Source organism: Micropterus dolomieu, linkage group LG08, assembly GCF_021292245.1.
Source record: "Micropterus dolomieu isolate WLL.071019.BEF.003 ecotype Adirondacks linkage group LG08, ASM2129224v1, whole genome shotgun sequence".
In the NCBI taxonomy this organism is placed as follows: Eukaryota; Metazoa; Chordata; class Actinopteri; order Centrarchiformes; family Centrarchidae; genus Micropterus; species Micropterus dolomieu.
In genome coordinates, this window is record NC_060157.1 from 18523501 (window position 1) to 18551147 (window position 27647).

Below are 27647 nucleotides of genomic sequence, written 5' to 3' on the forward strand. Positions count from 1 at the left end.
ACATTCTGTGGAAAGAAAGCATGTCTAGATCTAGACCAAAAATGCTGCCAACACTTGGGGCACATCTTATGTCAGCTTACAGGAAACTAGTCTCTTCATCTCATAATATTCTTCTGCTCTTTCAATGTAGCTATATACATTACAAATATTACAAATATTTACAACGACAACTTAAAACTGTAAAAAAAAATTCTAACAAAGCAATGGATACACTTTTTGTACAGGAAGTAAGTGGTTGGAAATAATTAAATTAGGGACCAAGAAGATGAGGTGGTGAAAACATACAATGTTAAAACAGGCTAAGAGATGGCTAAATGCTCCCTTGTAAAATAAATAAATATGTTCAGAATATGACGTTCCTCTTGGCATCAGTTGAGGGCTTTCTATATTATGTGCAGAGCTACAGTGACAATCAGTGACAAATTCCTTCAAATATAATGAATACTTGTGGAATACTGGGTGCTAACCATGTGCATCCACTGTTTGTGTGTCAAGATTGGTGTCCTGTAATTGTCATGCCACACAAGATTGTGTTTTATGAGGTAAAAGACAACTAAACACAACACTATAACTTCATGACTCTGTCTCTCTTTGTGAGGGTGATGCAGGAATTACATTTTACCTGACTAGAAAATGTACTGTTCTTCTTTCCCTTTTAAAAAATATATGGAGAGTAAAATGTCTTTGCATAAATAGAGCCAATAAAAATAGCCTAGCCTAAATAAAACAAAAAAAATGTATTATTCTAGTTAAATCAATGTCCGCCTGTCATCTTGTCACAATTTCCCAATGACAAATAGTATGCAATCATGAGAGTTACAACATTAAGCGTGCATCTAGCACACTACAGTGATTAGTTGTGAAAACACCTTTATGCAGATGGATATGGAAGTGGAGTGCCAAAACAGGCTGCTAATTAGCCAGGCAGGGTCACTGGTGTAGGACAAGATAAAGTTCAATAACCGTGAAAACAGTAAACAAATTTATCTAGAGTACAAAATATAGACCACTCTCTATTTTCTTCAGACCTACTTCCACAAAAGCCTTTTTCTTCATTCCCACTTAAAAGTCTTCCGCTACATTTCCAACATCTCTCACAAGAGAAGTTTGCCGTTACGGTGAATTTTCAGAATTTTTCCAAGTCTCTGTTTTGCTGTTGCAAGTCCTTTCTTTGGACGTTTCCCTGAATTAAAGTGAAAAGAGAAAATCCATGAGAAAATATGCTGTCACAGAGATATGAAATTATGCTGTCAATGCCTTAAGTTTATGCTTACCTTGACCGACTCCTGTTGTACCTTGGCTGGCTAAACCTGCAGGGGATGCACCAGAGTGAGAGCTGCTGTTCTGCGGAGACAGTGAAGGTCGACGTGAACTGAGGAATACACCAGGGGCCATTGCTCCGCTGCCTCTAGGGCCTCCGGGGCCAAAAGGTCCAGGCCCTGCTGTGTATTCATGGTCCAACAGACTAGCGGAGTAGTAATCCATCCTCCTGTCTGGGCTGACGTCTGCTGCAGACTCTGCAGCAGGTGGTGGTGAGGGTGGGGCTGGCTCAGACTGAACAGGGGGAGGAGTGACTACAGGAGCAGGAGGACGCTGCTTTTTGGTGTACTTCCTTTTAGCAGGCTTTTGCTGCTCCTGAATCAAAACAACAAAAAATAATCTAGAGTCATTATTTTTTAATGAAAGATGCGTCAACTCCACATTATTCAATAGACTAGGGTTGGCAATATGTATATACCGTGCCAAGGTAGAAATGTGTCCACTGGTAGAGATGTTTTCACTGTAGGAGCTATCCCTTTGGCTTTATTCAGAACTGCCTAATACATACTACTGGCGACCACAGTATGCAGTATCTAGTACCTACTACATACTGCGGTTTCCGGTTATGGAAAGCATAAGTAAACAATAGGAGAAATATGAATGTAACTACCAGTTATAACTTTTTTTTGTGTGAGGAGAACAAGGCTGCAGCCTATCTGTAACGAAAGTGACGTTATAGCAAGTTGCCAGCAATAATGATAATTAAGCATGCTAAGATAATGTCTGATATCACAAAGACAGCAACATTAACCTTAACAAGCGGTCAATAAAAACAACATGACATGAATAACTTATATCTAAAGTAGTTTTTTGTTATCAGGGACAGAGCAGTTATATTCATCCTTGTCCAACACTGATGCAGGGATGTTGCTGTTTGCCATTTCAATGCTACATACATACTACATGCTATGTTTGGCCAAATAAGTACATAGTAGTATAGTATGCAATTTCAAATACAGCTTTAGTGTCTCCACCAATTTCACATAGTGGCCAAACTGTGTAATTACAACTTCTGCATCTGTTACATGATGCACACCAGCCCAAAACCCCTTTTCCCCATAGACTTTGTGAAAGATATGATACTTTCAACATCACAGTAGGAACACTTAAATAGCCAGTTATTTTCTTAGGCATAATGAACACGCATCAGGGCCGCGGTACTGTGCCGTCCTGCAGAGCGACTGGGAGGTGGGGTTAAAGGAAACACTAGTGCGCTTGCTCTTTGGGCCACCCAAATGCGGAAGATCTGGGTAATTTTATACGCGGAAGTCGAACTTGGCTTCTTGCACCACTGACAAACTTTCATAGGAATAAATGGGGCCCCCGCCTCCGACGCTGCATCCAGTTCTCTTTGCACATCCCTGGTCTCTGCTACTGTATATTCGTGGCAGGCTACATAGCAACTCAGGGCTGGATTCTCGCGGGATTTTGCAAATCCAGCTGCCTCGCAAGGTAACGTAATTTGGGCGGCAGGACTGCTCAGCACCTTGTCACGTGACGTGAGGTCAACACTTCATGGCAGTAATGCTTCTCTAAGCTGGTTTGCCGACCGCTGTAGAAGAATAGCATGACAAGATAATATGGAGTAGAGTGACATTTTAAATATAGAGCAGTAGTTTTTTTGTTTGTATGGAATTCCCCCCTCCCAAAAAGAAAAAAAAAATCAAATTTGATGAAGTACAGAATGAATCATGAATGAATCATTTCCTAAATGAATCTACAGAACAATTAATGTATTGTTATATAAAATAACATTTGCCGCTTTTTGTCCACCTCACCTGCTGTGCAAGCTTGGCAGCAGCTGCTGCAAGACCAGTTTCCACAGATGCGACTCTTGCCCCTTCCCTTGCTGGCCGATCCTGTTTGGGAAGGGTGGGCATCACCCTGGCTATAAATGAAAAAAAATTGTGAAGATGTCATCAAGAAGTTAAAAAAAACACACCTGATCTGTCAAGCTGTTATATTCAAGCCAATTACCTTTTGGGCTCCAAGGTGTGTCATCCCAGTTTTTCTTCCGCTTCATCTTAGCCTTGTTAGCGTGGTCCTCCTCATCAGACTCCAAGGACGGGTAAACTTAAAACAAACATTTGATTACCATAATTAAACATTGGCTTGATCAATAAAAGCAATAAACTTCAGTGCTTTGACTAGCATTGATTTGGAGAGCAGTAGGTGTAAGTGACTGAGTGTATCGCTCACCATAGTCTGAATCTTTAAAACAGGTTCCCAGAGTCTCTTGCTCATCTGGACTCTCCTCATCACTAAGGTGACGAGCTGGCCTTTTAATTGGCCGTTTTCCAGGCCGCTGGATGACAGGTTTCTTCTCGGGACTTCCTGTCTTTTTGACCCCTCCAGTCACCCATACGGCCCTGCCACCCTTTTCCTTGACCACCCCTAATCCCTCTGTCAGGCCTCCAGAAATAGATAAGGGAGATGAAGACGAGGAAGACGAGGACGAGGAAGGGGGGTTGGCCATGGACAGCATACCCTGAATGGCATCACGAGTGCTGGGAGAGGCTGGGGCTTCCTCACTGAGAGAAGGACAGAGTTGAGCAATCACTCATCATTTCAAAAATAACCTCCTAAACATAGTGTAGAGTCAGAGCCATTGCAAATATGTGAACTATGCAAGTTATTGGATTCTTGCAACAGCACAGTGAGGCATTTATTCCCACTTGTGTCCTAAACTATTGCTGGTATTCACTGTTATTTAAACATCAGGAAGTATGTTTCAAATACACAGCTTCAATTTCAAAGATCATGAAATTATTTACCTATTCAAATAAATACATTTTAAAATATCACCACAGACTCCTCCTACACTAGAGTGTTAAATAAAAAAAATTACTGGAGATCTAACCTGAGTGTTGCTGAGTCCAAGCCTGCCACTTGCTTGCTGGCCTTCAGTAAGTCCAGAATGCCCCCCGCGCCACCCTTCACTCCGTGGGCGGCTAGTGCCTCTTCATCCGTGGTGTAATCCTCCTGAAGCCAGATGCACAAACATGCTATTGTTACGATTTAACCAGTGCTGTAATAATAAAATTCTGGTGATTAATGCATGACATAGGACATGGTAAATAATCTGATTACCTACTACTACAGGTAATTAAGGCAAGAAATCATAAGCAGGTTATTCCATTTGACAGAAGACAGAGCCTATTTTGCCACGATGAAAGTGTAATGATGTACAACTGTTTCGATGGGTTAGCAGTTATCATAAAATAGCATAAATTACTGTTAGAATGGCTTGCTGTTACAATATATATAATTTAAACTGGCAACCTCATCAGTGATTGGTTGTTCATCTTGTGCAACAAGCCTATAGACTGTGATATGCTGTAAACCAGCTTGATCTAACTGAAAACAGTATTCATCACTGTGGGGTGAATTTAAGCAAGTAACTACAACATAACAAACATCATCTGTGACGACCTATGACCAGCTCGATGCTTAACGTAGAGGTAGAAGCTGAATGTTTGGTATGAAAAGCGTAATGAAGCTAAACTTAAAGCCATATTGTAGTCTTATAGTCTATAATCTTTATAGCTGCATCCTGCAATGGCAGGACAGAATCCATAATAATCTCACCTCAATGTCAAAGTCTACCTCTCCTGGCTCCCTAATGCGATTGGGGTCAGAGCAGGGTTTGGCTCTGGGAAGCTTCCTAGGAAGACCTGAAGACATATTTGAACACAATTAGGTTCAAAATCACAGTATTAGGTACTACATGTAATCAACAGTCCAAGCGTTCAAACAGTTAAACTGAACTCTCGTAAACTTCGCTGTCATGGTAAAAGGTATTAAAGAAATATATGTCCATACAAGAACATGGTTGAAGTCAAATTCTCACCACTTAGTTTCTTTTTCTTGCCCGGTCCTGCAGGCTTGCGTCTCAGAGGAGGGGTCTCGTCAATCTGTAGCTCATCCTCGGACTCCAAGTCAGACAGACTGGATCCCTCCAAGGCAAGATGTTTGTAGTTTCGAGCACTTCCTGCACCATTACTGCTGCGGTCCTTCTTACTAAAGCCAGGGTTTAAGATGTAAGAACCCAAACCTTTGCTAGGGGCATCAGATCACAATGGTAATAGAAACACATTAATTAGCTGCAAAGCTTACCCTTGGATTTTTCCATTTGTCAGCACAAGTTTCAGTTTGCTTTTATTTAGCTTCCCTTCAAACTCTTCTAAAGGCAACTCCAACTGGAAAGACATAAAAATCACAAGCAAATAGAAAGATGTACATTCAGACATGAAAAAATGCTGAATAAGCATTCAAATCATCATCACAATGCGTCTGGAAACACTGTACCTTGTTCTTGTTTTTGGACTTGGCAGGCTGAAATTTTTTGAGTGTATGTTTGGTGTGGATCTCAATTAGGTCAAGTTCTCCTGCGTCTGCCTTAAGTAGCCCCTTCTGAGTCTTTTTCTTGGTTCCTGGGGGCCCAAGACCCCCTATCACCTCCTTGGGCTTGGGTCCTTTCTTTTTTCCAGGAGGACGTCCTGAATTCTGAGAGGTGGTCAGGGGAGCTTTAGGGAGCGGCGAACCAGGAAACTGAGGTCCACTGCGGCCAATATTTTGCTGGAAGATATCCTATCAAAAGAGAGAATACTGCTTAGGCATAAAAACAAAAAAGTTATAGTATAGGGTTGGGAGATTAACGGAATTTTATTTGTTATTACGATTTTGACTTCTAACGATTATGAAAAAAGATAAGGACATAAAACGATTATTGTGCCACATTTCAGTGTTATGCAATGTTAAGTACTATTTCTTATTTCATGGGCTATTTGGGAAATGCATGATGTTTCCTAAGTCAATGAATAATCATGTTCAAAAATCATCTAAATATTGACTGAACTAATTATGATTTCTGCCATAATTGAGCAGCCCTATAATAGTAATAATAATATTCCTTATATACATATACAAAATTAAAAACAAAGCTAAAAGCATGCAAAAAGTTTCAGGGATTCTATTTACCTCAACCAGACGAATCTCCTTGGCCAGGTCCTTCACTAGTGTCTGAGTATTGATGGTTTCTGGAATCTCCCCTTCATGCTCTCCTAAAGCCTGAATATAGGGACATAACTATCAAATCATGTTTCCTCTCCATGACCACTAACTTCCTGAAGTTGACCACAACATATCGTTTTAAACAAACAAACAAATCAGTGAGCTTTAGAGGTGCTGCTAAGCAGTTTTTGCTATCATTTGACAGAACCAGGCTAGCTGTTTCCCAGTTTCCAAACTTTGTGTTATGCAAACCTAACCGACAGCTGGCTGTAGCTTCATATTTATCAGACAGATTGGAGAGTGGTTATGATGCCCCCCCCCCCCACCACCAAAATCTTTCTTTTAATGTTGCAATTCAGTGTTGCCATTTCAGATGAAAAATGTCCTGTGCATTACCACATTATAAAATGTAATACTATTATGTAATGACCTACATAAAAATATGATTTCATGTAATAATAATAATTTTGCTGTAGCACTTTGGTGATGCTTGCATACTGTCCAGTGCAAAATTAAACACATTACAACATGCCATTGTCAGAATTGGTTATAATTGGAAATAAACCAAGAAATGAAACAAAAAGGGAAGGGAGTAAGGAATAATATACAGTCAGGTAAAGATAAAGCAATTGCATAACATTTTGCCAACCTCTTTACGAGTCCAGCCACGGAAGGCATTGTTAAGGGCCTTAGCTCCGTGGACCAGGTAAGTGGCAGGATGTCTGCGGTTTTCTCTCAAACCTGTGAGACAACATAACACAGAGTTAATAATATCACAGTGACAAACAGTAAATACAGGTCAATCAAGTAGTTTACATAAAGCCATAACATGAATATTATGAAATCCATTGAACTCCCTCACCTCTAAAGGTATCAAGAAGGTGCTTTCCAACATACCAGCACACAGTCTCAAAGTTGGGGAATTTGAACAAGTCTGCTGTGCTTAATCTCTTCTCTATTTCATATGCCCTAAAAATGACAACACCGCACAAGAAAAGTCAGATATTAATGGTTATGATTACCTCTTTAGAGATGTGACTGGAAATCAATGGCATTAGCCGTTTTTTATCAAATAACTCTAAGAACTATAAGCCCTGGGGACCACATGTGAGGAACTACAGTAATTCAGGGACTAAAATGTCTGTTTAAGACATTTAAGTTTCCATCATATCTGAAGCGTCATGAAAATACAATAAGATTACATGAACTTGGTACAGAAACAGTGCAGAGGAAACTAACCTCAGCTGCATGTCAATGTTGAGACTATGCAAGAAGTTTCCTCCAAAGGCCAGGCAGTCCACTGGAGTCAGCACAGCATGGATCCACCCTAGAAGACAAGCATACAAACAAAAGTGTAAACATTACTAAGATTCAGAGTTGTTTGACTAACACAATGTTTCTACAACCAATGTTCCTGTAGCTAACAAAACAATTACGGCTTTACCTGTTGGTATGAATAAGGTGTTTCCTTGTTTGACAGAGCACTTGTAACACATATCAACCTGGTCTCCAAAGAACATCTCATTCTGGTTAGATGAGGAACTCCACCGCTCAAAAAGTGCCAAGTTGGCTGGGGTGGGGGAAATTAAGTAGAAGAGTTTCTCGCCCTAAACAGACAGAGAGAGACAAGCTCCTAAAATAATATACACACATTTATTTTTAAAAAGGAAAAAAATGTTTTGCGGTCTGTGTAACTTAAATTTCCCAAACATGACTGAAATTCTTCTTCCTCTCACCCTCAGGACATGATACCATACTGAGGTGCCTCCAAAGTCAATATGGAAGTCTGTGTAGCTGTCCTTCACTCCCATTAGGCAGTACTTCTGCACATTGGGGCGTTCAAACACAGACTCTTCAGGCCAGAGGTTTTCCACCCATGACAGTTTCCTCACAATCTTTGGAGTTTCCACCAAGTTTGAGAGCCTAAAACAAGTCCAACGCTTGTCATTAGTCTCCAAAACATCACATCCTTAACTACACAACTTCACTTCAAAGTTTGTTTTTTCCTTTTCTTAGTTCAACAGAATTTGATAGAGAAGTAACATTAAACTCAAATAACAACACTGCAGCATAATGACAAACTGAACAGTCAGTAAAGTGAATTTCTTATGTGTACCTGGTCTCAGAGAACTCCAGGCTGATGACATTGAGCACTTTCTCTCTGTTGGGGCTGTTGTAGTATTCAACAAAGTCCCCCAAACGCATCTTCAGGTCACACTGGCGAGACACATCAATCACATCTATCTCTTTGTCTGGACCTACAATTAGAACAAATTGAACAAGTTTGAGAAACGTGTAGATGTCTTCATTACCCTGACCAACACAACACAGGAAGCTATTTTAATTTCTCATGAAACACATTAGCCTAAAAATTTTCAAGAACAAAAAATATCTATGTATTTAAATTTAGTAATAAATGTGTCAAAACTTTACCGATGTAGTGCTCTACATCGCTAACACTGAATGACGATGGAGGAAGAGTCATGCCTAGGCCATCTCTCCTCAGCACCATGACCGGAACACTGAATGAATGCTCCTCCAGAAACTCGACAGTCAGCTGCGCGCCAGACGGCTTTAGTAAGACTTCATCCGCACTGTCACAGAAACGCAAACAGATGTGCACAAGTTTTGATTGTGTCGCAGAGAGAAAATATTCAAAACAGAATGCTTTACAATTATGTTATAGTACAGCACAGGCTCTCAAACCAACCCAAGAGCAGAACATCTATACTAGATCAACATAAGTACAATATAATGCAGTCACATTGCAATAACAATGCAATAAAAAGTACCTAATGTTCACACCTCACTTTTTAGTGCTAAAACAATGTGATGTACACTACAACATGCACATCATTTAACGGATATCATGGTTTTATCTTTAAACTTGTGAATAACAAACTTTTTTTGTGGTAGGATGTTGGGAGAGCCTTACTTTGGGAAGGTGCGGCTCCGTAGCTCCCTAACAAATTGTGGGCTGCCCGTCTTAACAGGCCGACTTGGGTCTCTTGCTCCAGCACCACCATCTGTCTGCTTGTTGCCGCCACGGCGTTTGCGCACTGAGTGTAAGAAGAGACAGAGAAAAAAAAAAGATTATTATGTATAAGTAAATAAATAAGATCATAACAATTTAAGAAAGGTATACTTGAGGAAAGGAAACTTACTGACAGATGGCCCATGGGTGACCTGACAGTTGGGGCAGTGATACAGGTCAATCTCAGCTGCTTTGTCCTCCTCAACCCCAACACAGCTACACAGAAAACATTCTCATATCAGACAAAGAATGTGCAGAATGGATAGCTGAATGAACTGTGATAGGTCAGATGCAGAGTCCACCCGCATGAATTATGCAACTACGATACAAACCTATCTCAAAGTACTCACATCAAATTTTAATTTCATTGCACACAGACAACAACATGATCAATACAGTGTTAAATCTTACTTACCTTCCATGAAACCAGTCTTGACAAATGTCACACTCGATCATGAAGCGTGTCACATCATATGGCAAGCGACACAAGCAGTACACTGGTACTGATGCCATACTGACTGTGTGTGTGTGTGTGTGTGTGAGAGAGGGGGGACTAGCTTTCAAACGTTACTAATGTTAAGATGCAAAATCTATTGTTTCCGGACGGCAGGGACTATTTAACAAACTAAATACTTTTATGTAATAAGGGTCGTTAATGTTTCTGTTGAACTGAACTGTGTCACTTCAGATTCCAATTCACTTGGAAACCTGTTGAAATATAGGAGAAAGAAAAAACGTGTAAATACTTTGTAACACATGACAATAAGGCAACAGCATGTCAAGCAAACACTTCATAGAGTAAACGTCCAACGTTAACACCTGCTCCTGTCGGGGCTAACTGTTACTCCTGCAACCTGAGATGCAAGCTCAGTCAACTAACGTTAACTGGATAAAACTAGTCATTTTGGTAGCACAGCATTAATATTAAGAGTAACGTTATGAAAGTATTTAATATATTATTCAAATGCATAATTGGAGAAGCAGTAGTTACCATACATTGCTCCTAGAAGTATTTTGCTTCTACTAACTAGCTAACGTTAGTTGTTAACAGTAGCCAACTAGCAGGTCCTAACGTTAGCTCACTGTTTGTAAACACGCTATGCTCCGTCAATGTTGTATTGCTCTCAAAGCACTAACGTCTTTAGCAATTGAGCTAACGTTAGCCATGTTAGCCACGAATGTAGCTAAAGTAAGCAGCGACTAAGATGTTCACTTTAACTTACAAGAGAAATAAAAATGGAAATGGTGCAGTTATTGTATGTTTTTATTTAAAAGAAAAGCTATATGCAACTGTAACGGCTGATTGATTTCAGCCAAACAAAGAAACGTCGTTTGCTAGCTAAACTGATATTTAGCGCTAGCAACTCACCGACATCTCGCTGCGGCAGGCCAAGCATTCATAAACCGTTGTAATCCCTAGGCAAGCTCGGGGTTAGCTGCGGCCTTATTATGCAACGTAACTTATTAACAATTTGCTTTACCACATTTCCTTTTATCAACTCCGTAATGGCCAAATATAGAGGACAGATGCAGTGTGAATCCACTGGATCACCAAAATAAAACCCGAAGCGACCTAGACGACCACAATAACTAGGAATAACGGCGTATTTAACTACATCAACGCCATTTCAAAGGTAGTAGCGTCAGACCGTTGTTTGCTGCCGTTGAAAGAACAATAAAGTTGCAGACAGTCAAATGTTGAGTTGCATTCAGGAAGGAACACGTTGCGGAACGTTCATGCGTCTAAAAGTTGCAGAAATAATAGATCCCATAGATTTATAGCAGCCTGCAAACTTGGTTTATTTGTATGCATTAATGAAAACAAACGCGAGTGCATTAGAATGTACAAATCATCCAGAGACGTGTAAATCGATTAATTGCATATTATATTAACTTTTATTTTCCTCAAGCAGGATCTTTTCGTCACTATGAAAGCTTTTAAAGGTATAAATCAATTTTATAAATCTATTTGTTTACCTCATACTCAGTCAGGTTTATTCCTCCTGTTTTTGCATGTGGTAGCCTAATTATTTTACTTTGATTACATTTGCCTTAAATACATGCAGGATTGTAGGTATCCCATAGTTTTTAGATTAAAAAAAAAAATATTGTTTGCAATAATTTTGTATCAATACAATTTCATCAACTTATTTTAATAATCATATTACTATCTTTTAGGCTCTGTGCTAATGGAATGCAGACTTTGTCAATTGATCCTGGGTTTTACTGCATTTGTTAGACACATTCTTTGTTAGTTTGATTTCTGGGCAATAATGTCATAACCTACCTTAAACAACAACAATCTTCACTGTGATGGATCCCTATCTCAAGGTTCAAATATTTGCAATTTGACTTTTACTTTGTACTGCACAAAGGTGTTTCCTGGAAGGAAGAAACATTTATTTCAAATGAAGAAGGTATGCTATGTTTAGAAAATGCCTGTCAGCAGTGTAAAGTTTAGGCCACTTTGCCTTTGCACTGGTCTTGCGATGACTTCTGATTTGCCACCTTAAACCTCCACATTAAGTCTTTGTGGTTTGCAGTACACGGGTTGCCATGGTAAGTTATGGCATGTAAAAATCCAGACAGTGTCATAATTTGATGTTTAACATCATTTATTTTGATTAGTTACAAAACATAAATAAAATCAACAGTTGAATTAGTTACAATTTACAGAGGCTAAATCACCAGCAACTTACTTTACTTTTTGAGGTTTCTCTGCCCAAATGTCCTTTTCTAATTGGTTCTCATTAATGCCATTTTGGGACTCCCCTGATTTTTGTTGCATTAATTTTTAATTGTATTAAATCTGACTTGCAGTCCAACGGGAAGGCTTATGTCATTCTGTTATTTATCTTCCAGGTTGTCATGATTCAAAACTTATTGACATCTTATGTCAATAAGATGTCAAAAACTCTCAGACGTATATCAAGGCAGGGGAGTCCCATATAAACAGGGATGAAAACCAGTGTTTTCTAGTTTTAAATAACCTCTGATTTATAATGATGAGGACACAATTTTACAATTTGTACAACCCCATTTCAAAATACAAAAATAATCTTTATCTTTTAGATAACATTTTGGTAACACTTCAAGGACAAAGCCAGCTCCACATCATGAACAATGATCATTAAGCTGTAGCTTGCAGTCAACATGTTAGTATCAGACACAACAGCACAGAATCTCACATTCACTAATTAAGAACTACATCTCTGTGACAATGTGTTGTCCTGAAAAGCAACAAATACAGAAAATTGTTGTCATATTCTAGATTATGCAATTTCAGTTTCTGAATAAACCATACCCTTTAGCACAAACTCCTCTTCCTTAACCATTCATGTTTTAAATGTCTATGACTCACATTTAGCAGTCCTTAACAACCGGTACAATCTCTTGTTTTCAGTGGCACACGATCTCTCTATCAATAAAACAACAGAAATACTTTGACTACAGGCTACTTCTTATGTCAAAATGTGTATTAATGAATCGATGGTCAAATGTGTGCATGGCTAAGTGCACTGATAACCCAATAAAATGTACGGTAATATATCCGCTGCTGATATATTACTCAGTGTCTCTCTGCATCTACAAATAAGTGAGTTTAGAACATTTTTTGACTTGAGTCAGTTCAGCTTCTGACAGATGCATTCACACTGACAGCCTATGGTCAAAGACTAAATAGTTCACAATTGAAATTAGGAATTTGTCCAGCTCCAAAGTCGACAAATAGGCAAGTGAGGATCTCACAACGGTGTTGAACATCAAACTTACAACCGGTATCTGGTCTAACCTTTCTCTTGTTTTGTTTCTTGAGGAAACAAGCCCAAAGCACAGGCAAAGTAAACATTTTCAGTTGGGTACAGTGACATTTGAGAGGCCGCTTTGAATGAAAGAAACAGGGATGCAATTTTTAATGCAGTATACCATGGGACTATCACAAAGCTTTGTCACACAGAAAAAATATACACTCACACACCCACAAAAAAATGCAGTAATTTTAAAAGGCAATATGGGAATAACCCACATGGTCTCCCCAGTCTATAATAACTTGGCAGTTTTTTTCTTTTTCGGCTTACTCCTCAGCATGACACTGTGATATCCTTTGATATGCGGAGCTCAAACTGAAAGTGAAAATGTCAAATGTGAAAGCATATCATACCGACAGCAAATTTACTCATGACTGATAAATTATCTCAGTAGGCTACAAATAGTAAATGAGAGATTCGTGAATATACAGCGAGTGCAAGTAGTTTGCACTCAGGCAAGTCAAGTTAGTCATAAGGTCATGCAATCTTGGGCTGAGTATACCCAATTATCCACAGAACATAAATGGCATATTTCCATTTGCCATCATAATGTGAATTCATCTGAATTTATATCCTATCACTCATGGTAATTCAGATTGTTTCTATGTTACAACTGCTAAACATAAAATAATACAAATGAAGCACATGCTGTACCGTGCACAATACTGCAACGGTGTGTTTGGTTGTATTGTGGTAACGATGGTAGCCAAATAATTTTCCGGTGCTCTATTGTGTAACATGCCGTTTAATTATTTTTTCATTGCCCATTTGAAATGCCTTGTGCTGTAGGCCTAGTTTTAAATATCATATAACAATCATGAAAAGATCCTATCACGATGCGTCTTGAGTTCGTCAGTGTGCTTCTATAAAAATATTTTATCCCTTACAGACAAATCCATACAGTACATGCTGATCAATTTAGATGACCATTACTAATTGCACTTTTAAAATTGATAGTCCTTTCACTGTAAGCATTGACAAATTAAACAAAAAATGTCAACACACTGTCAAATATTTTGTTTTCCTTGTCTCTGCTTAGGGAGAGTTCAGGTCCAACTGAGTTGGTTTGAAAACAAAAACATGAACGTTAATTTGTGTAAAAGGACATGAGGGATATGTACTCGGATAATCCATAAACACTCACCCACACTCATAAACACACACACTCATACATTTAAGAATTTATACATCTCAACACCCAAACATACTATGATTCATAAACCCCAGCTGCTGTGTTCCATATTACCCTCTGTCTGTACATACCATAATCAATCATCTCTCACATTCACTCCCCATCTCATCCAGAAGTACACTGGGATCCATATATTCATTGCAGTCACAACTCTCATATGCATACACAAAACTAAAACTCCAAATGGAACTGCTTTACGTCCTGATTTACATAGTATTTCCATCTCTTGCACCTTCATATTGACCTCACACTTCGCTGTGGTTTCATTTCTGTCCCAGAGGAAGAGTAGAGTTGGGGGGTGTTGGGTGAATTTTGGCACTGGAAGGTATAGCAGCAGTAGAGCAAGTGGAGGAAGAGGTGGAAGAGGATGAGGAACACGAGCAAAATGTCCCCACAGTAACAGCAGTGCTATCTGTGGGCGCTGTGGTGCAACTGCTGGGCAGCAGAGACGCGGCCGTGGACACCGGAGATGTGGGCATCTGGGAAGGCAGCAGTGGTTGGCTTTGGGGTGGTGACTGGGGCAGCTGGGGGATGGGTTGTGTCTGTGGTAGTGACTGACACTGTACGGGAGTTTGCATCCGGGGCTGCGGGATCTGCTGGCGGAGCGGGGACTGCTGATAACTCATCTGCTGGAGGGGGAGAGACTGATGGAGGTGTAAACTTGGCTGCATCTGTTGCACTTGAGCCATGTGTGTTTGTGGTCCCGGAGAGTGCAGGGTGGACAGGCTCCCTCCACCTGTGTAATGGGAAGGGGCTGCCACAGGCAAGCTGGCAGGGGCCGCGGATGCCTGGGGGTTTATTGGCGCCACTGGAAACCAACCTGGTGGAGCCACCTGTATGGAATATAGTAATGAGTACTAAGGGAGTATTACACCACAAAAATAATGCTTTGGTACATTTGGCTCTTTTTTTAAGTCATCAATAATATACAGAATATTTCTGCCTTTTCTGCCCAGAACTATTCTTTTATTTTATTTAATCATATTTTATGATTTTATGACAATGGACACCCTTTATGAGAACGAGCCAGTGATTTGTTTGGCAATACAAAAACACGACCATGTCCATAGCATTATGATAAAACCTCAACAATCTGTCTGACCATATATTAAATGTTATTTTTGTATGGTATTAAAAATTAATGCATATTATAGTGTGCAGCCCTACTTCAGTCGGCTGGCTCCAGCCTCCCAACTCCTGCACCTGCTGAATCTGCTTGATTTGATTCAGTGATGGTTTGGGCAGGGAAGGACCCACTGTCTCCTTTGTCCAATTATCAACAAGTTTGTGCAGTTCATCTGTGAATGTGCTTTTTCTTGGAGGACTGTGATCTGTGGAAAAATGAGGGGGACGCATCATCATCACCACTGATTGTCACTACATTATGTGTTGTTTTGATATATCAATGACAAACCGTACCTCTTTTAGGGCGGTGGTCTGGGTTGCAGTATTGGGGCAGTCTACTCTGTTCACCACCTGAGAAACTACTTGCCTGCTGAATCCCTAGATGAGAGATACAAGAAACATTTATGCAGAGAGCAAGCCACAAGTGGGGAAAAAAAGAAAGTGAGCGAGAAAGCATTACCAGAGTGTGTGACTCCGTTGTTATCCATGTGAGAGTGAGGCCGGGGCCTGAGCTTGATTTTGGCTGGCCTGGGCCTGCGGGGAGAGAGGACAGGAGGTGCCGTGGGAAGAGGAGGGGTTCTGGACAGGGAGGCAGGCAGACTCTGTCTTTGGTCTTTGAGGGAACGAAGCTGTCTGTACAGTTCCTGCAGCTCTCTGTTCTGCTGGGCCTGAAGGGACACCACCTCTTTGATGTGCCTATAGAGGTAGAGACACCAACAGAGAGGAGAAAGTGGTGAGAATTCTGAGATTCAGTCATATCATGAGCTGAAAAAAAGAGAAAAACAATGAAAAAAAGTACGAAAGAGTGAAAAAATGTTATGTAAGCAAGAAACAACAATTAGCGGAGACATGAACTAGAAAATATAGTACATTGAGAGACAAACATCTTGTCAATAACGGCGTTAAATATTTCCCCTCCCTGACTCACTTCTCTCTAAGCTTGTGCAGTTCCTTTCTCAAGTCTTCATCCTCCAGCTCACTCTCATCATCATCATCGCTGCTCCCCAGGGGTGAATGGCTGTGCCCATGACCTCGAGGCAGGTGAGCCATTGCTGGGGTTCTCCTACTTTCTTCTTTCTCTCCCTCCTTTGCCCGAGATCTCCTCCTCTCCCTCTCCAAATCAGGAGACACCGGAGAGCTGTCAGTCTGCCTGTCCTGTTTCTTAGTCTCAGCCTGGGTTACAGAGAACCGTCCCACTTTCCTGTGAGTGCTACTATGGCCTGATGGCGCATCCTTCGGGGGAGAGGACTGTGGCACTGGAGTCACCTGATGGCATAAGATGTGGGACACATTAGCTGCTTGTCCACATTGCCCTGGAAGTTCAGACTAATGAGTGGCAAAGATAAAATCAGTGCTACTGCTCCTACCTGAAATCGTCCTCTGCGTGACTGAGGTGGATTTAGAGGTGGCGCCTCCTTCTCCTCTCTAAGTGCCTGGCTGCTGGAACGTCCATCTGATAAAGAGATAGGGATGAAAAACAAAATAGGGAAGACACGGAGACACGGGTATAAAGGGTACATAAACGACAACGTAGACACACAAAAGCAACAGACACGAGAAAATGTACATGACAGAAAGACAAGATGCACATAGATAGACATGGGGCACGAACACAAAGTCACAGTGTTAAAAATCACCCATCCATATCACACATCATCAGTTTTGTGACTTGCATGGCTTGCATGCAATGAAATGAAATGTGTAAACATATGTGGAGTTTATTTTTCTAAATTGTAAACAACAAACTGAAGTTTTTGTGGACATACAAATACATGTTTAAGAGAAACATGTTATGGGTGTGTGGGAAGGGGTGGTAAATGCTTGTTTCATTAAAAACAAAAGCAAGTCATTAAATAATAATAATAATAATAATAATAATAAAAACATATTGTGGAAATGACAGTTGAATGTTTGTAACAGTGTACCCCTACCCACCCACACATCCACTCTCTCATTCTCACTGACTAACCATATTCCCACTCATATACCAGACAACAAAGCCCAATATCAAATTTGAGATCTGGGCTCAAATCCACAGTGATATTGTTCAGTGTGTTTGATATTTGGGATAACTACATTAGCAAAGTGAGCACATGGATAATCACTGCATAATTTACGACCAACATTTACATATTAAGCCTGATCTGATTTAAGTGTTACTTACAGATAACAATCCATTATTAGTCACTTGTGTAGAACATAACATACGTGCTCATGCATATGCACTAGCGGCTGCTACACATATTACACATATGAACACAAACACATGCAAGATGGCCGGAATAATTTCACAGCGTGATAAAGCTTATGCATATGGAAAGCCTACCCATGTATAGAACCTGGCAGTAACCTGTAAGCCCTGGGTAATGTGCACAATATATAATAATTAATTATAATAACTATGACTTTCATCATAATCTGAATATAATATAATAGGTAATGCAATGCATCTGAAAAAGTAATTTTTATAAATGCGTCTACTACAACTACAGCATATAGCCTAATGGAGCAAAGCTATACTGTCCGATTTGACACAGAAAGCATTCACATATTCTGAACGACAACTGATTACAAATTATCAGTTTAGCATCTATCTTATCTGTGTTGTGACGTGAGTTGCATGGTGCTGTCTACACTGAGCCAGCAGGTGGGGGTGAGAAGGTGAGATGGTTGCTGTTGGCACTGCTTGCAGACTTGGGGGCATAAAAAGGGGGGGGGGGAGGGTGTCATATGAAGGGATGTGTCCTGGGCGCAGGCACAGCTGGGCTTTACTCCAGAGCTCATCTGCACTGGGATGGGCATCAGATTTCTGATGCCAACCTCTTCCTACACTGTGCCAATCTTCCACCCTCCTCTACTCTCCACTGTTCTCGTCCCTGGGTGAGTAACCCATGCAAAAAGAAAGATTGCCAAGAAAATTAAATTAAGCAAAAAATAAATTCAGGGGTGAAAAAAATAAACAAACAATAATGTATGTAGTGATGTCAACACTGACATTACATCGAGACTACTGTCACATTACAATATACAAAAACAGGATTATTTACCTGTAAACATTAACATCCTTTAACGTTAACAGTTATTCATTTCTGTTGGTTAATAAAGTTATTTTACTATGTTAAAACTAGTTCTAGATATTAGATTTAGGTCCATGCCCCAACATCCCATTCTCTCTCTCTCGCTCTCTCTTTCGCTCCCTAAGAGGACGCTACCTTGCTGGACTCTGGGCTTCTTGAACAAGCTGGCGGAGTGGCGCAGTTTGCACGCCCAGTTTTTGAATTTGCGAGTCCAGGATTTCTTGCTAACAGGATTTCTGATACTAGGACATGTCAGGTTTAGGCCAAAATATCCACCTCCTGCATTGTGCTTCTGCTGTCCATGTCGGAGGGGGATCGGGTGCTGATTGGGGGGCCACGATGCGTCTCCAGTGGTACTGGTGTCAGAGTGTGGGGGTACAGCCTAGAACAGTTAAGACAATTAAGAATGGCTGCATGGAGTTGAGACGTTCAAAAAGGAGAGACACTGAAATATTTAAAAATAACCAATTTATAATAATAACAGCCATCTGAAAATAACTGCAGTGAAGTCACATTTACACAGCTATAAACTGAAATATTAACAGTAAGAGAATGTAAATTCAGTACAGTGAAAAAGAAAATTGCTAGAGAATTTACTCAAAATCTGATCTGTGGTATTGACTCACAAGAATGGTTGGTTCTCCTGGTACAGGAGGGCGCTGGAGCCCAGCAGAGTCATCCTGATTGAGAGGCAGAAGAGAGATAGGCGGGGTGGACGAGGCAGAGGTGGAGGGGAGAGATGGGCCAGGCTGTTGCTCCACAGGGCGCACCTCCGCAAAGTTGGGCACTTCTGATGAAGGTTCCTCTCTTCCCCTTTCCCGCTCCGGGTCAGGGGAGGTGGAGGAGGAACGGGAGGTGGTGGAGGAAGTAGTGGAGGATGAGGAGTGAGGGGAAGTATCTGAGGAGGAGGCAGGTGGGGGGAAAGACAGGTGGTGAAGCGACTGTGGCTCAGATGACTCATCTCCACCCGCTGATGTGGAGGCAGCTGACGTAGGGCCCAAGGCAGCTCCCCCAGCCAGCGCCGCCCCGCTGCTGTACTCCTGATACAACAAGTTCCTAAGCTTTTCATCCAGGGTCTTTATGCGGTTGTCTACAAATTCAATTTTAGGGGGGCCTTCACTGTCTGACTCAGCCACGGAGGAGGGCTGGGCAGGAGATGGGGTCATTGTGAGGGATAGAGCGGGTAAGGGGGCGTCAGTGGTGCCCAGGTGGAGGGGAGGCAGAGAAGAGTCAGAGGAAGGGGGATACGGGGCAGAGCAGCTGCATGGGTCCTCTGAGAAGCTCGCCTCTCCTGCGGACACCTCGGACTCAGACATCTGTAAAGAGGACTGCTTCTGCAGTGGAAACTGCTGCTGTTTCTGTGGTGTGTCCATTGCTTTCACCACCTCTTCTTGCTGCTCCATCTGTTGCAGCTGTATATGTTGTTGTGTCAGCTCAGCAGGTATTTGGGCTTGTTGTGGAATCTGCTGTTGCGGTACAGGGCTAACATTTAGCTGTGCCTGTTGTTGAAGAAACTGTTGACTAATTGACAGGGGCAGCATTTGGCTTTGATCTGGCTTTAAAGCCATTGCATCCATGAACAGCTGCTGCTGCTGCTGCTGCTGCTGTTGTTGCTGCTGCTGCTGCTGCTGCTGCTGTAGCTGCTGTTGTACCATTTGCTGTTGCTGTAAGTGTATTGTCTGTTGTAGGTTTAACTGTTTCTGCTGCTGGTGATCAATGTGGGCTTGCTGTAGGGGCACTACTGCAACTTGGGGTGCCATAACCTGTTGTGGCAACTGCTGTATCTGAGGCTGTTGCAGAAACTGTGGGGTATACTGTGATGTTTGCTGCTGAAGAAGGGTTTGTTGGGTTTGCTGTAGGGGCAACGGTGGCAGAAACTGCTGCAGAGGCACAGACTGTTGTAACAACTCGGTATGACCAGGCCGAGGCAGCACCTGCATCTCAGTCAACTGTTGTTGAAGTGGTATTTGTTTCTGCATTAATTGCTGGTGTTGTAACTGCTGCAGAGACTGTTGCAGGACTCGTTCCTGCTGCAGCTGAATTTGTTCTTGGTACACTTGATGTTGTGAAAGCTGTTGTTGCTGTGATGTTGCCTGCTGTATCTGTTGTGCCTGTTGTTCAAGCTGCATTGCCTGCAGTTGCTGTTGAACTGCTGGTACCTGCTGCTGTAATGCAGGCTGTGGCGGTGGCTGTAGCTGTGGCTGTGGCTGTGGCTGTGGCTGTGGATGTTTTGGGGATGGTGTGGCCACCTGGGTGAGTGTCTGCTGCTGCTCCATCCCAAGTTGGCTTACAGCAGAAGAGGTCACTGCAGTAGCAGGAGGAGGGGAATGAAAAGAGGTTGAAGAACGGTCCGCTGCAGGCACAAGTGACCTTGGAGCAGTTATCACTGTATCCACTATACTTTGACCTACAGTGGAGGAACCACTGCTTCCAGGAGAAGTGAGGATATCAGGCAGAATGGTGGTGGGTTTTGGAGACGCAATAGTAGGAGCAGTGGAAATGGTGGGGAGGTTAGCAGTAGCAGGTACTGCTGTGGATGAGGGAGCAGTGGGAATTTGATCAACAGAAGCTGAGGTGAGGCTTGGCAGTTCTAGACTCCCTGAAGCAGTAACAGGGACAGAGGCTTCAGGAGTGGAGGGTGGTGCGGAGATGCTCTCAGAGGCAGCTGTAAGAGGAGCCAGGGCAGCGGTGGCTGAGGGGGGCACAGAGGTTAGGACTGAGAGAGTGGAGGCTGGAGGGGAGGTGGCAGACAAGGTGGTGCAGGGGGGAGAGGCCATTCCAGTCAAGGACTCCAAACTCTGGGATCCTTCACTTTCTACAGCCGCAGAGAGGAGCAAATGGTTAGTTTCTGTTATGCTGCCAGCTCAGTCATGTTAATGAGTCAGAGCATTAAAAGAAAGCTCACCATTCTCTGTTTTAGAAGAATGAGGTATCCTTGTTTCTGCAGTGGGTGGTGGTGTGGCTGCTCCCTGGCTGGATAGAGAGTCTCTATGGCGGATGGTCTGGTTGATAAAGAAACGCCAGCGTCCCACTGGGGAGGACTGGGGCACTGAGTCCACTGAAAATCATATGGATATTTTACTGGTTACGACAAGTTAAATTACAGGACATACAGCATTTTCTCAGTATGTATTGCCACTTTTTTTGTGAATAAGAAACAATATATTCATAACTCACTTGAAGAGCTAGTGGGAGTGCTCACATGCAACTGGTCAGTTGATCCAGTCTATTAAAGAAAAGACTCAAATTCATCATTATTCAATAAAAAACTGAAAAATAAGAGAGAAGGTGATAGACGGAAATATACAAATCAACATACCTGTGAATGTGTTTGAAGAATTTCGTGAGCTTTCTTAACAATGGCTCTAAGCTGGTCAACAAATGCCTCTTTCTCTACATCAAGGACAAAGTCCTCCTCCACCTACAGACAAAATGCAACCAAACAACAATTATTTAGACAGAATGATTCATTTTTAGCAAGCAATGCAGACTATGGTAATACACAAGCAGTCTACCATGTAATCTGCTATGTCCTCTGGTGCATCCCCTTCGATGTCAAATTTAAATGTCACCATCTTGTTGCTGTGGGTCTCCAACTGGCATTCCACCATATTGTCCCCACTGCCAGACACCTAGGGAGGAAAAGACAACTTAACATTTGATATTTGTCCTGTTCAAAATCTATTGGTATACATGGATTTAGCAATACACTGTAGGTGGTTATTTGTTGCTGTTTTTTCACCTGGAGCATGCTCAGTTGAAACTGATGTGAAACTTTCTCAGGCCTCTGACAGGAAGCTCGTCTTTGAGTCTTTAATTTCTCCAGCTTCCCATTAACCAACAGCTGAAGAGTTTCTTCTCCGTTAGCTGGAACAGACCTGTGGGCGGTAAGGTATTAGGGCTGTTACACATCATCCTGTAAATGACAGGGGCCAGAGCAAGACACTGACCACATACTGTAACAGTCTGGGAGTACAGAAGAAACTGATGTAAAAGCCAAACATGTATATGGAATATGTGTACTTGTTTACAACATGTTGTGCATTTGAGAATCTTATAACACAACAAACATAATTCTAAATGCATTATACAGATATATTGAAAAAGATTGTTAACCACTATGTATGTATGGGCAATACAGACAAACAATGTGCCTCGTATGGACAGATTTGTGGCAAATACACATGATTTAAGAGAATTTGTGGCATTCACCAGTTTATTTACACCTTAAATTTTCTCTTGGGCATTAACGAAATTCACGAGTGGTCCAGACCTGTCGTACGAGTCATGTACAGATAGTCTGCTTTTCTCCACAGGGCAAAGAACACTCCTTTGAACTGAAATCCTAATGCTTTACTCTGAATGAATTTGGAGTTTAAATGTTATGCCAAAACTAACTAACGTACACTATGTAACATTGACAAACTTAATTCAAAATGAGTATTTTGTTCACCATATCCATATCATAATGACTCTCAATTTTAGGGCGTCCATTAGGCAAATGACAAAATCTCACAAAACAGGCATCAGCCTGAAACGAGCCATTTCAAGTTTGTCCAATTAAGAGAGTTTGGTGAATCAGACACTCATACGAGCAAGCCTCACAGAAAATAATAAAACAGGTCTAAGATAAGAATACACTGTTCATGCATGAGGCTCAGTGTGTTTTGAAGTGTAATTAGTTTTTTGCCTTGTTCAGCTGTGTTCAATTCAAGGCTTTCAGAATCTCCCAGTATCAGTACTCATATAGCTTTTGTCTTGATGAACGGACATACTGCATGACTTCCATGCACCGACGGAAAACGTCAGACAGTAATGACATGAGACATACCCTGACGAAGTATGACGCTCTGTACTTGACAGGTACGGACCATCCTGTGGAGTAACATGAATACAGACACAAAGGAGTACGCAGGTACACAGAAAAAAAACACCAAAAAACCATAAGCAAAATCACATGCATGTAAATCTATAATGGTATACTGGATATTACATTAATGATGAATTTAATGCTCAATGAACATACTCATGTTTTAAGAATTAACATCAAAAAGGCAGTCCAAAGATTTTTAAATAATAGCTGTATTCTCAATAATTCAGCAATAAGTCAGCAAAATAAAATAATGTCTTAATTAATATAGCAAACTTTCATTCTTTCTGTACCTGAGCAATGCCCAGAAGGGAAAGGTCACAGTCTTGCAGCGAGGTTTGGGGCAGTTTGGGGGCATTAGAATCAAGCAATTGTAGAGTAGTGACAGGCGGAGGGGAGGTAGGTATAAAGTCGGCCTGTCCTGGTAAGGTAATCTGGGCCACTGGTGTAGGCAGCTCTGGCACAGGGGCAGCAGCAGGATGGTGGGATGGCAGGGATGGGAGAGATGGTAGAGATGTTGGGAGACATGAGGTATGAGAGGGGCTGAGGGGCATTTGTTGTGCAGGACAGACAGCTTGGGGCAGAATAGACTGTTCAGCAACAGGTGAGTCAGTGTGTGTCTGAGTGCGAGAATGAGCCTGTATCTGTGCATGTGTTTGGGAGTGTGATTGGGCCTGAATGCTGGTCTGTGTGTGTGTGTGAGCTGGCAGCATTTGCTTGGCTTGATGCTGTGGAGAGGGAGGTGCGCCTGTCACTAGATGACTATAGAGGGGCAGAGTTGTGTTCTGAGACTGAGGCTCAGCCACGTTACTCGGGACTATTTGTGCAGCAGGGTTGTTCACCAGATGTGAAGCAGGTGGACACTGTGGTAGCGGCTGACTATCGTCAAGGGGTATCAAAGCCTGCTTTAGAGGATGTGGTTGCTGGATGGGAGCTGGGATGGGCTGCGCCTGTGATTGGGTCTGTGGAGGAGGCGGAGCTAGTGGTTGCTGTGCTTGAGACAGCTGCTGTAGCTGTTGCTGATATTGTCCAGTAGACTGAGGTATTATAGGCTGGGAGATGGGCTGAATGACTGAAGGGTCAGCACTGCTTCCTAAGGGCTGCTGCTGGGCCTGAACAACTGGATGTAGTGTTGTTTGCCCTGGAACACAGGCTTGCCCATCCTGCTGCACAGGATGAGGAGTGGCGACAAAGTTTGCAGGATCAGCTACAGAACTGCGAATATCTGTTGTAGTTCCAACACTTCCAGCTGAGCCAGGAGACATAATCATCTGCTGAAACTGCAGTACTGAGTCTTGCTGCTGCTGCTGCTGCTGCTGCTGTTGCTGTGTAATATGAGTTATATCCTGCTGTACTGATGGCATGGCTTGGTGGGCAGGCTGAGGGACATACGGAGGGCCAGCAGCAGCATGAGCATGCACCTGACTAGGTAGCTGGCCTTGAGTTTGTTGCTGGAGCTGGGGCTGCATGAGCCCTGGCATTTGAGCATTTTGCTGAACAAGAGTCTCACGTTGGATCTGACTGGGAATTGAGGTAATTGCAGCTGGAGGCTGGACAGTAGCTTGGCTTTGTTGTCCCATCATCTGAATGTCTACAGTTGGGCCCTGGCCCTGGTGCAGAGGCTGAGTCTGAATTAATGGCTGAGCAGTTACATGGCTCTGTGTGGGAGTGGCAGGTCCTGGATAACTACCCTGTAAAGGAATTTGCTGCGCCTGGATGATGTGAGTCTGTCCCTGGATCATTGCCGCTGGAGGAGTTACTTGGGCCTCGAGCTGGGCCTTAGCTGCTTGGACTGTGGACTGGGCTATTAATTTGACTGGAATCTGGCCCTGATTCTCACTTTGTCCTTGCTGGGTAAGGACCTGAACTGGGACAACAGCAGACGTCTTGGCAGGGATCTGCGAAGTCTGAATCGCCATGGGGACCTGGGCCTGTGAGACAATTTGAGTTTGGTGCTGAATCACCTCAGTGCCGACTGGAGCTCCAACTGGGATATGAGGTTCCATTACAGAGGTGTGATGCTGCGACTGGGCAACAAACGCTTGCTGCTGCTGGATCAATGCTGCTTGCTGCTGTGTGAGAGTGGTATGAGGTGTAAACTGAGCGGTGTTTAGTTGCGGGATACACGCATGCTGTATATCAGTTATCTGCTGCTGAATTTGCTGCTCACTGTTACTTTGTGGAATAGGGACAGCCTGTTGTTGCTCAATTTTCTGAAGTTGAATGATGGCTGCTTGTTGCTGCTGCCCTTGAATCTGTTGTTGTATCAGAGCCTGTTGCTGTAATCTCTCCGCTTGTTGTTGCTGTAACAGGACTTGCTGCTGACGCTGCTGTTCTAACTGTTGTTGAAACAGCGCTTGCTGCTGCTGCTCTATCTGCTGCTTGAGTTGCACTTGTTGCTGCTCTTGTTGCAGCTGCTGTAGCTGAGCTTTCTGTTGTAACTGCTGCTGTTGTAAAATAGCCTGCTGATGCAGATGCTGTTGTATTAGTGCTTGCTGTTGTTGTTGTTCAATTTGTAGGAGCAATGCCTGCTGCTGCAATTGTTGTTCCTTCTGCTGTTGAGTCGGCTGGGGTTGCTGCTGCAATACAATTTGTTGCTGCTGTTGTCCACTTGGCTGTTGCTTCTCTGGTTCTTTTTGTATTCCAGATTGGTGTTGTCCAATTTGCTGATATAACTGGGTCTGCTGCTGTTGCTGTAACGGAGGGTGTGACTGTTGCTGCTCTAACTGATGTAAAAGTCCTTGTTGTGGTTGCTGTTGTTGTACAAGAGCTTGCTGTTGCTGCTGCTGCTCTTGCTGCTGAATAAGAGCTTGCTGCTGTTGTTGATCCAACAATTGCTTGTGTATAAGTGCTTGCTGCTGCTCCAGTTGATGATATTGTAGTTGGGCCTGTTGTTGCTGTTGTTGAAGCAACGCTTTTTGTTGCTGCTGATCAAGCTGCTGCTGGACATATGTCTGATGTCGCTCAAGCAGTAAAGCTTGCTGTTGTTGCTGTTGTAACATAGTTTGCTGTTGCTGAAGCTGTTGTTGCAGTTGTTGTGGTTGTATCATGGTCTGCTCACGAGGATCTCCTATTGGTTGCTGTTTGTAACTCTGAGGGTGCTCCCCTGGCTGTGGTAGTGACATAGCTCGCTGCTCCATACCTGTTTGTGTAGGTAATACTTGCTGCACAGGAGTTGTGTGGACAGGCGGAACAGGCTGCTGCTGTCCATAGATCTGCTGCTGAGGCTCATGCTGATGTTTCTGGACAGCTGTAGCTGAAAGGCTCTGTGGATGCTGTTCCGTTGGTGGCTGAGTGGCACTAGCTTGTTGTTGTTCGAGCAGAGTGGCCTGGGCCTCAATTTGCTGTTGCGGCTGCTGCTGAAGGGTGGAGGTCTGTGGATCCATGCCTATCTGTTGTTGTTGGACAATAGTCTGCTGAGGGATCATGACAGGCTGTGTTTGCTGGGGTGCTGCCTGGGGAATGATGTCAGTGCACTGCATGGGAGTGGCAGGGGGTTGGGTCTGCTGAACGAGGGGCACAATGGTTACCGATAGTCCAGCCGGATCACTGACTGACATAGATGTAGAGAGAACATTAACGGGTGCTTGTTGCGAAACAGGGGGCATGTATGACTGTGAGGGGGCTATTGACCCATGGGGAGTGGTGGTTTGAACTGTATCTGATGAGAATGTTTGTGACTACTCAGTGATAATGGCAGTGTGATGATGGGTGTTGAAAGGAGAGGGAAAAGAAAGTAGTAGAAAAATTAGGCAAGAATAAGCTTTGGCACAGAGCATCAGTTATCAACACATTTAATTTTATATAACAGGGTTTCCCACAGGGTTTTATTGCAGCAGAGGTGGGCTGCTTTAACCAAAATACACACTGCATAGCTAAAATTAGAAATAGCACATAAACTTTAATAAAGAAAACCATTAATCCACAGGTAAAAAGAGCAAAGGCCCTATTTTACATGTTATACAAGGCTTTACAGTATAATTATTGAGAGAGGCTATTAGGCCATTATCGTACAGCGTCTGTAATAAGTCATTTCCTGGGGAAAACCCTGTACAGAGGACAGTCAGATGGTCAATCTCAGAGGATTATGGGGATGATGGCAAATAGTTATTTGAGGGAAAAGAACACAAATTGTGACAGGGTAGTGGGATTATAGTTTTACTTCCATAAACAATAATGTTAAATGCTGTAGCCCTGGGGTAAATTTGGC

At 42.5% G+C, this 27647-nt stretch overlaps 2 protein-coding genes across 3 annotated transcripts in view; both read right to left on the reverse strand.

Annotated features, from left to right (window-relative positions):
- Positions 1-6: 6 nt before the first annotated feature.
- Positions 7-24134, reverse strand: phf8 (PHD finger protein 8). Of its 2 annotated transcripts, none has more exons than XM_046057493.1 (22): positions 24125-24134; positions 9783-9910; positions 9498-9583; positions 9269-9392; positions 8767-8927; positions 8450-8591; positions 8070-8256; positions 7778-7940; positions 7573-7660; positions 7196-7302; positions 6983-7074; positions 6301-6390; positions 5629-5910; positions 5437-5519; positions 5171-5340; positions 4909-4994; positions 4181-4302; positions 3520-3851; positions 3298-3393; positions 3099-3208; positions 1275-1635; positions 7-1183 (listed from the first exon to the last, which is right to left on the reverse strand). In XM_046057493.1, the coding sequence occupies exons 2-22, from the start codon at positions 9878-9880 to the stop codon at positions 1095-1097; spliced, it is 3069 nt and encodes a 1022-aa protein (XP_045913449.1). In that variant the 5' UTR covers positions 9881-9910; positions 24125-24134; the 3' UTR covers positions 7-1094. The 2 variants fall into 2 exon arrangements, with proteins under 2 accessions (XP_045913449.1, XP_045913448.1); XM_046057492.1 differs by lacking the exon at positions 24125-24134 and adding an exon at positions 10737-11055 and having other exon boundaries at positions 9783-10075.
- si:dkey-151g10.3 (serine/threonine-protein kinase WNK2) overlaps positions 11959-27647 on the reverse strand; it is a 38955-nt gene continuing 23266 nt past the window's right edge. The window contains exons 11-25 of the mRNA XM_046057491.1: positions 23731-27117; positions 23399-23442; positions 22310-22445; positions 22083-22199; positions 21887-21988; positions 21745-21793; positions 21473-21625; positions 19194-21382; positions 18844-18949; positions 16858-16943; positions 16419-16756; positions 15951-16186; positions 15785-15868; positions 15533-15696; positions 11959-15198 (exon numbers count right to left, since the gene is read on the reverse strand). Of these exons, the coding sequence (XP_045913447.1) occupies positions 14629-15198; positions 15533-15696; positions 15785-15868; positions 15951-16186; positions 16419-16756; positions 16858-16943; positions 18844-18949; positions 19194-21382; positions 21473-21625; positions 21745-21793; positions 21887-21988; positions 22083-22199; positions 22310-22445; positions 23399-23442; positions 23731-27117 (7761 nt within the window). The 3' untranslated portion in view covers positions 11959-14628. The remainder of the gene's footprint in view (positions 15199-15532; positions 15697-15784; positions 15869-15950; positions 16187-16418; positions 16757-16857; positions 16944-18843; positions 18950-19193; positions 21383-21472; positions 21626-21744; positions 21794-21886; positions 21989-22082; positions 22200-22309; positions 22446-23398; positions 23443-23730; positions 27118-27647) is intronic.

Coding starts and splice junctions, on each gene's coding strand:
- phf8 (XM_046057493.1), bottom strand. CDS start 9,880: ATGGCATCAGTACCAGTGTACTGCTTGTGTCGCTTGCCATATGATGTG. Junction 7,075..7,195: donor CCTTCTTGATACCTTTAGAG/GTGAGGGAGTTC, acceptor GTTGTCTCACAG/GTTTGAGAGAAAACCGCAGA. Junction 5,911..6,300: donor AGGAGATTCGTCTGGTTGAG/GTAAATAGAATC, acceptor CTCTTTTGATAG/GATATCTTCCAGCAAAATAT.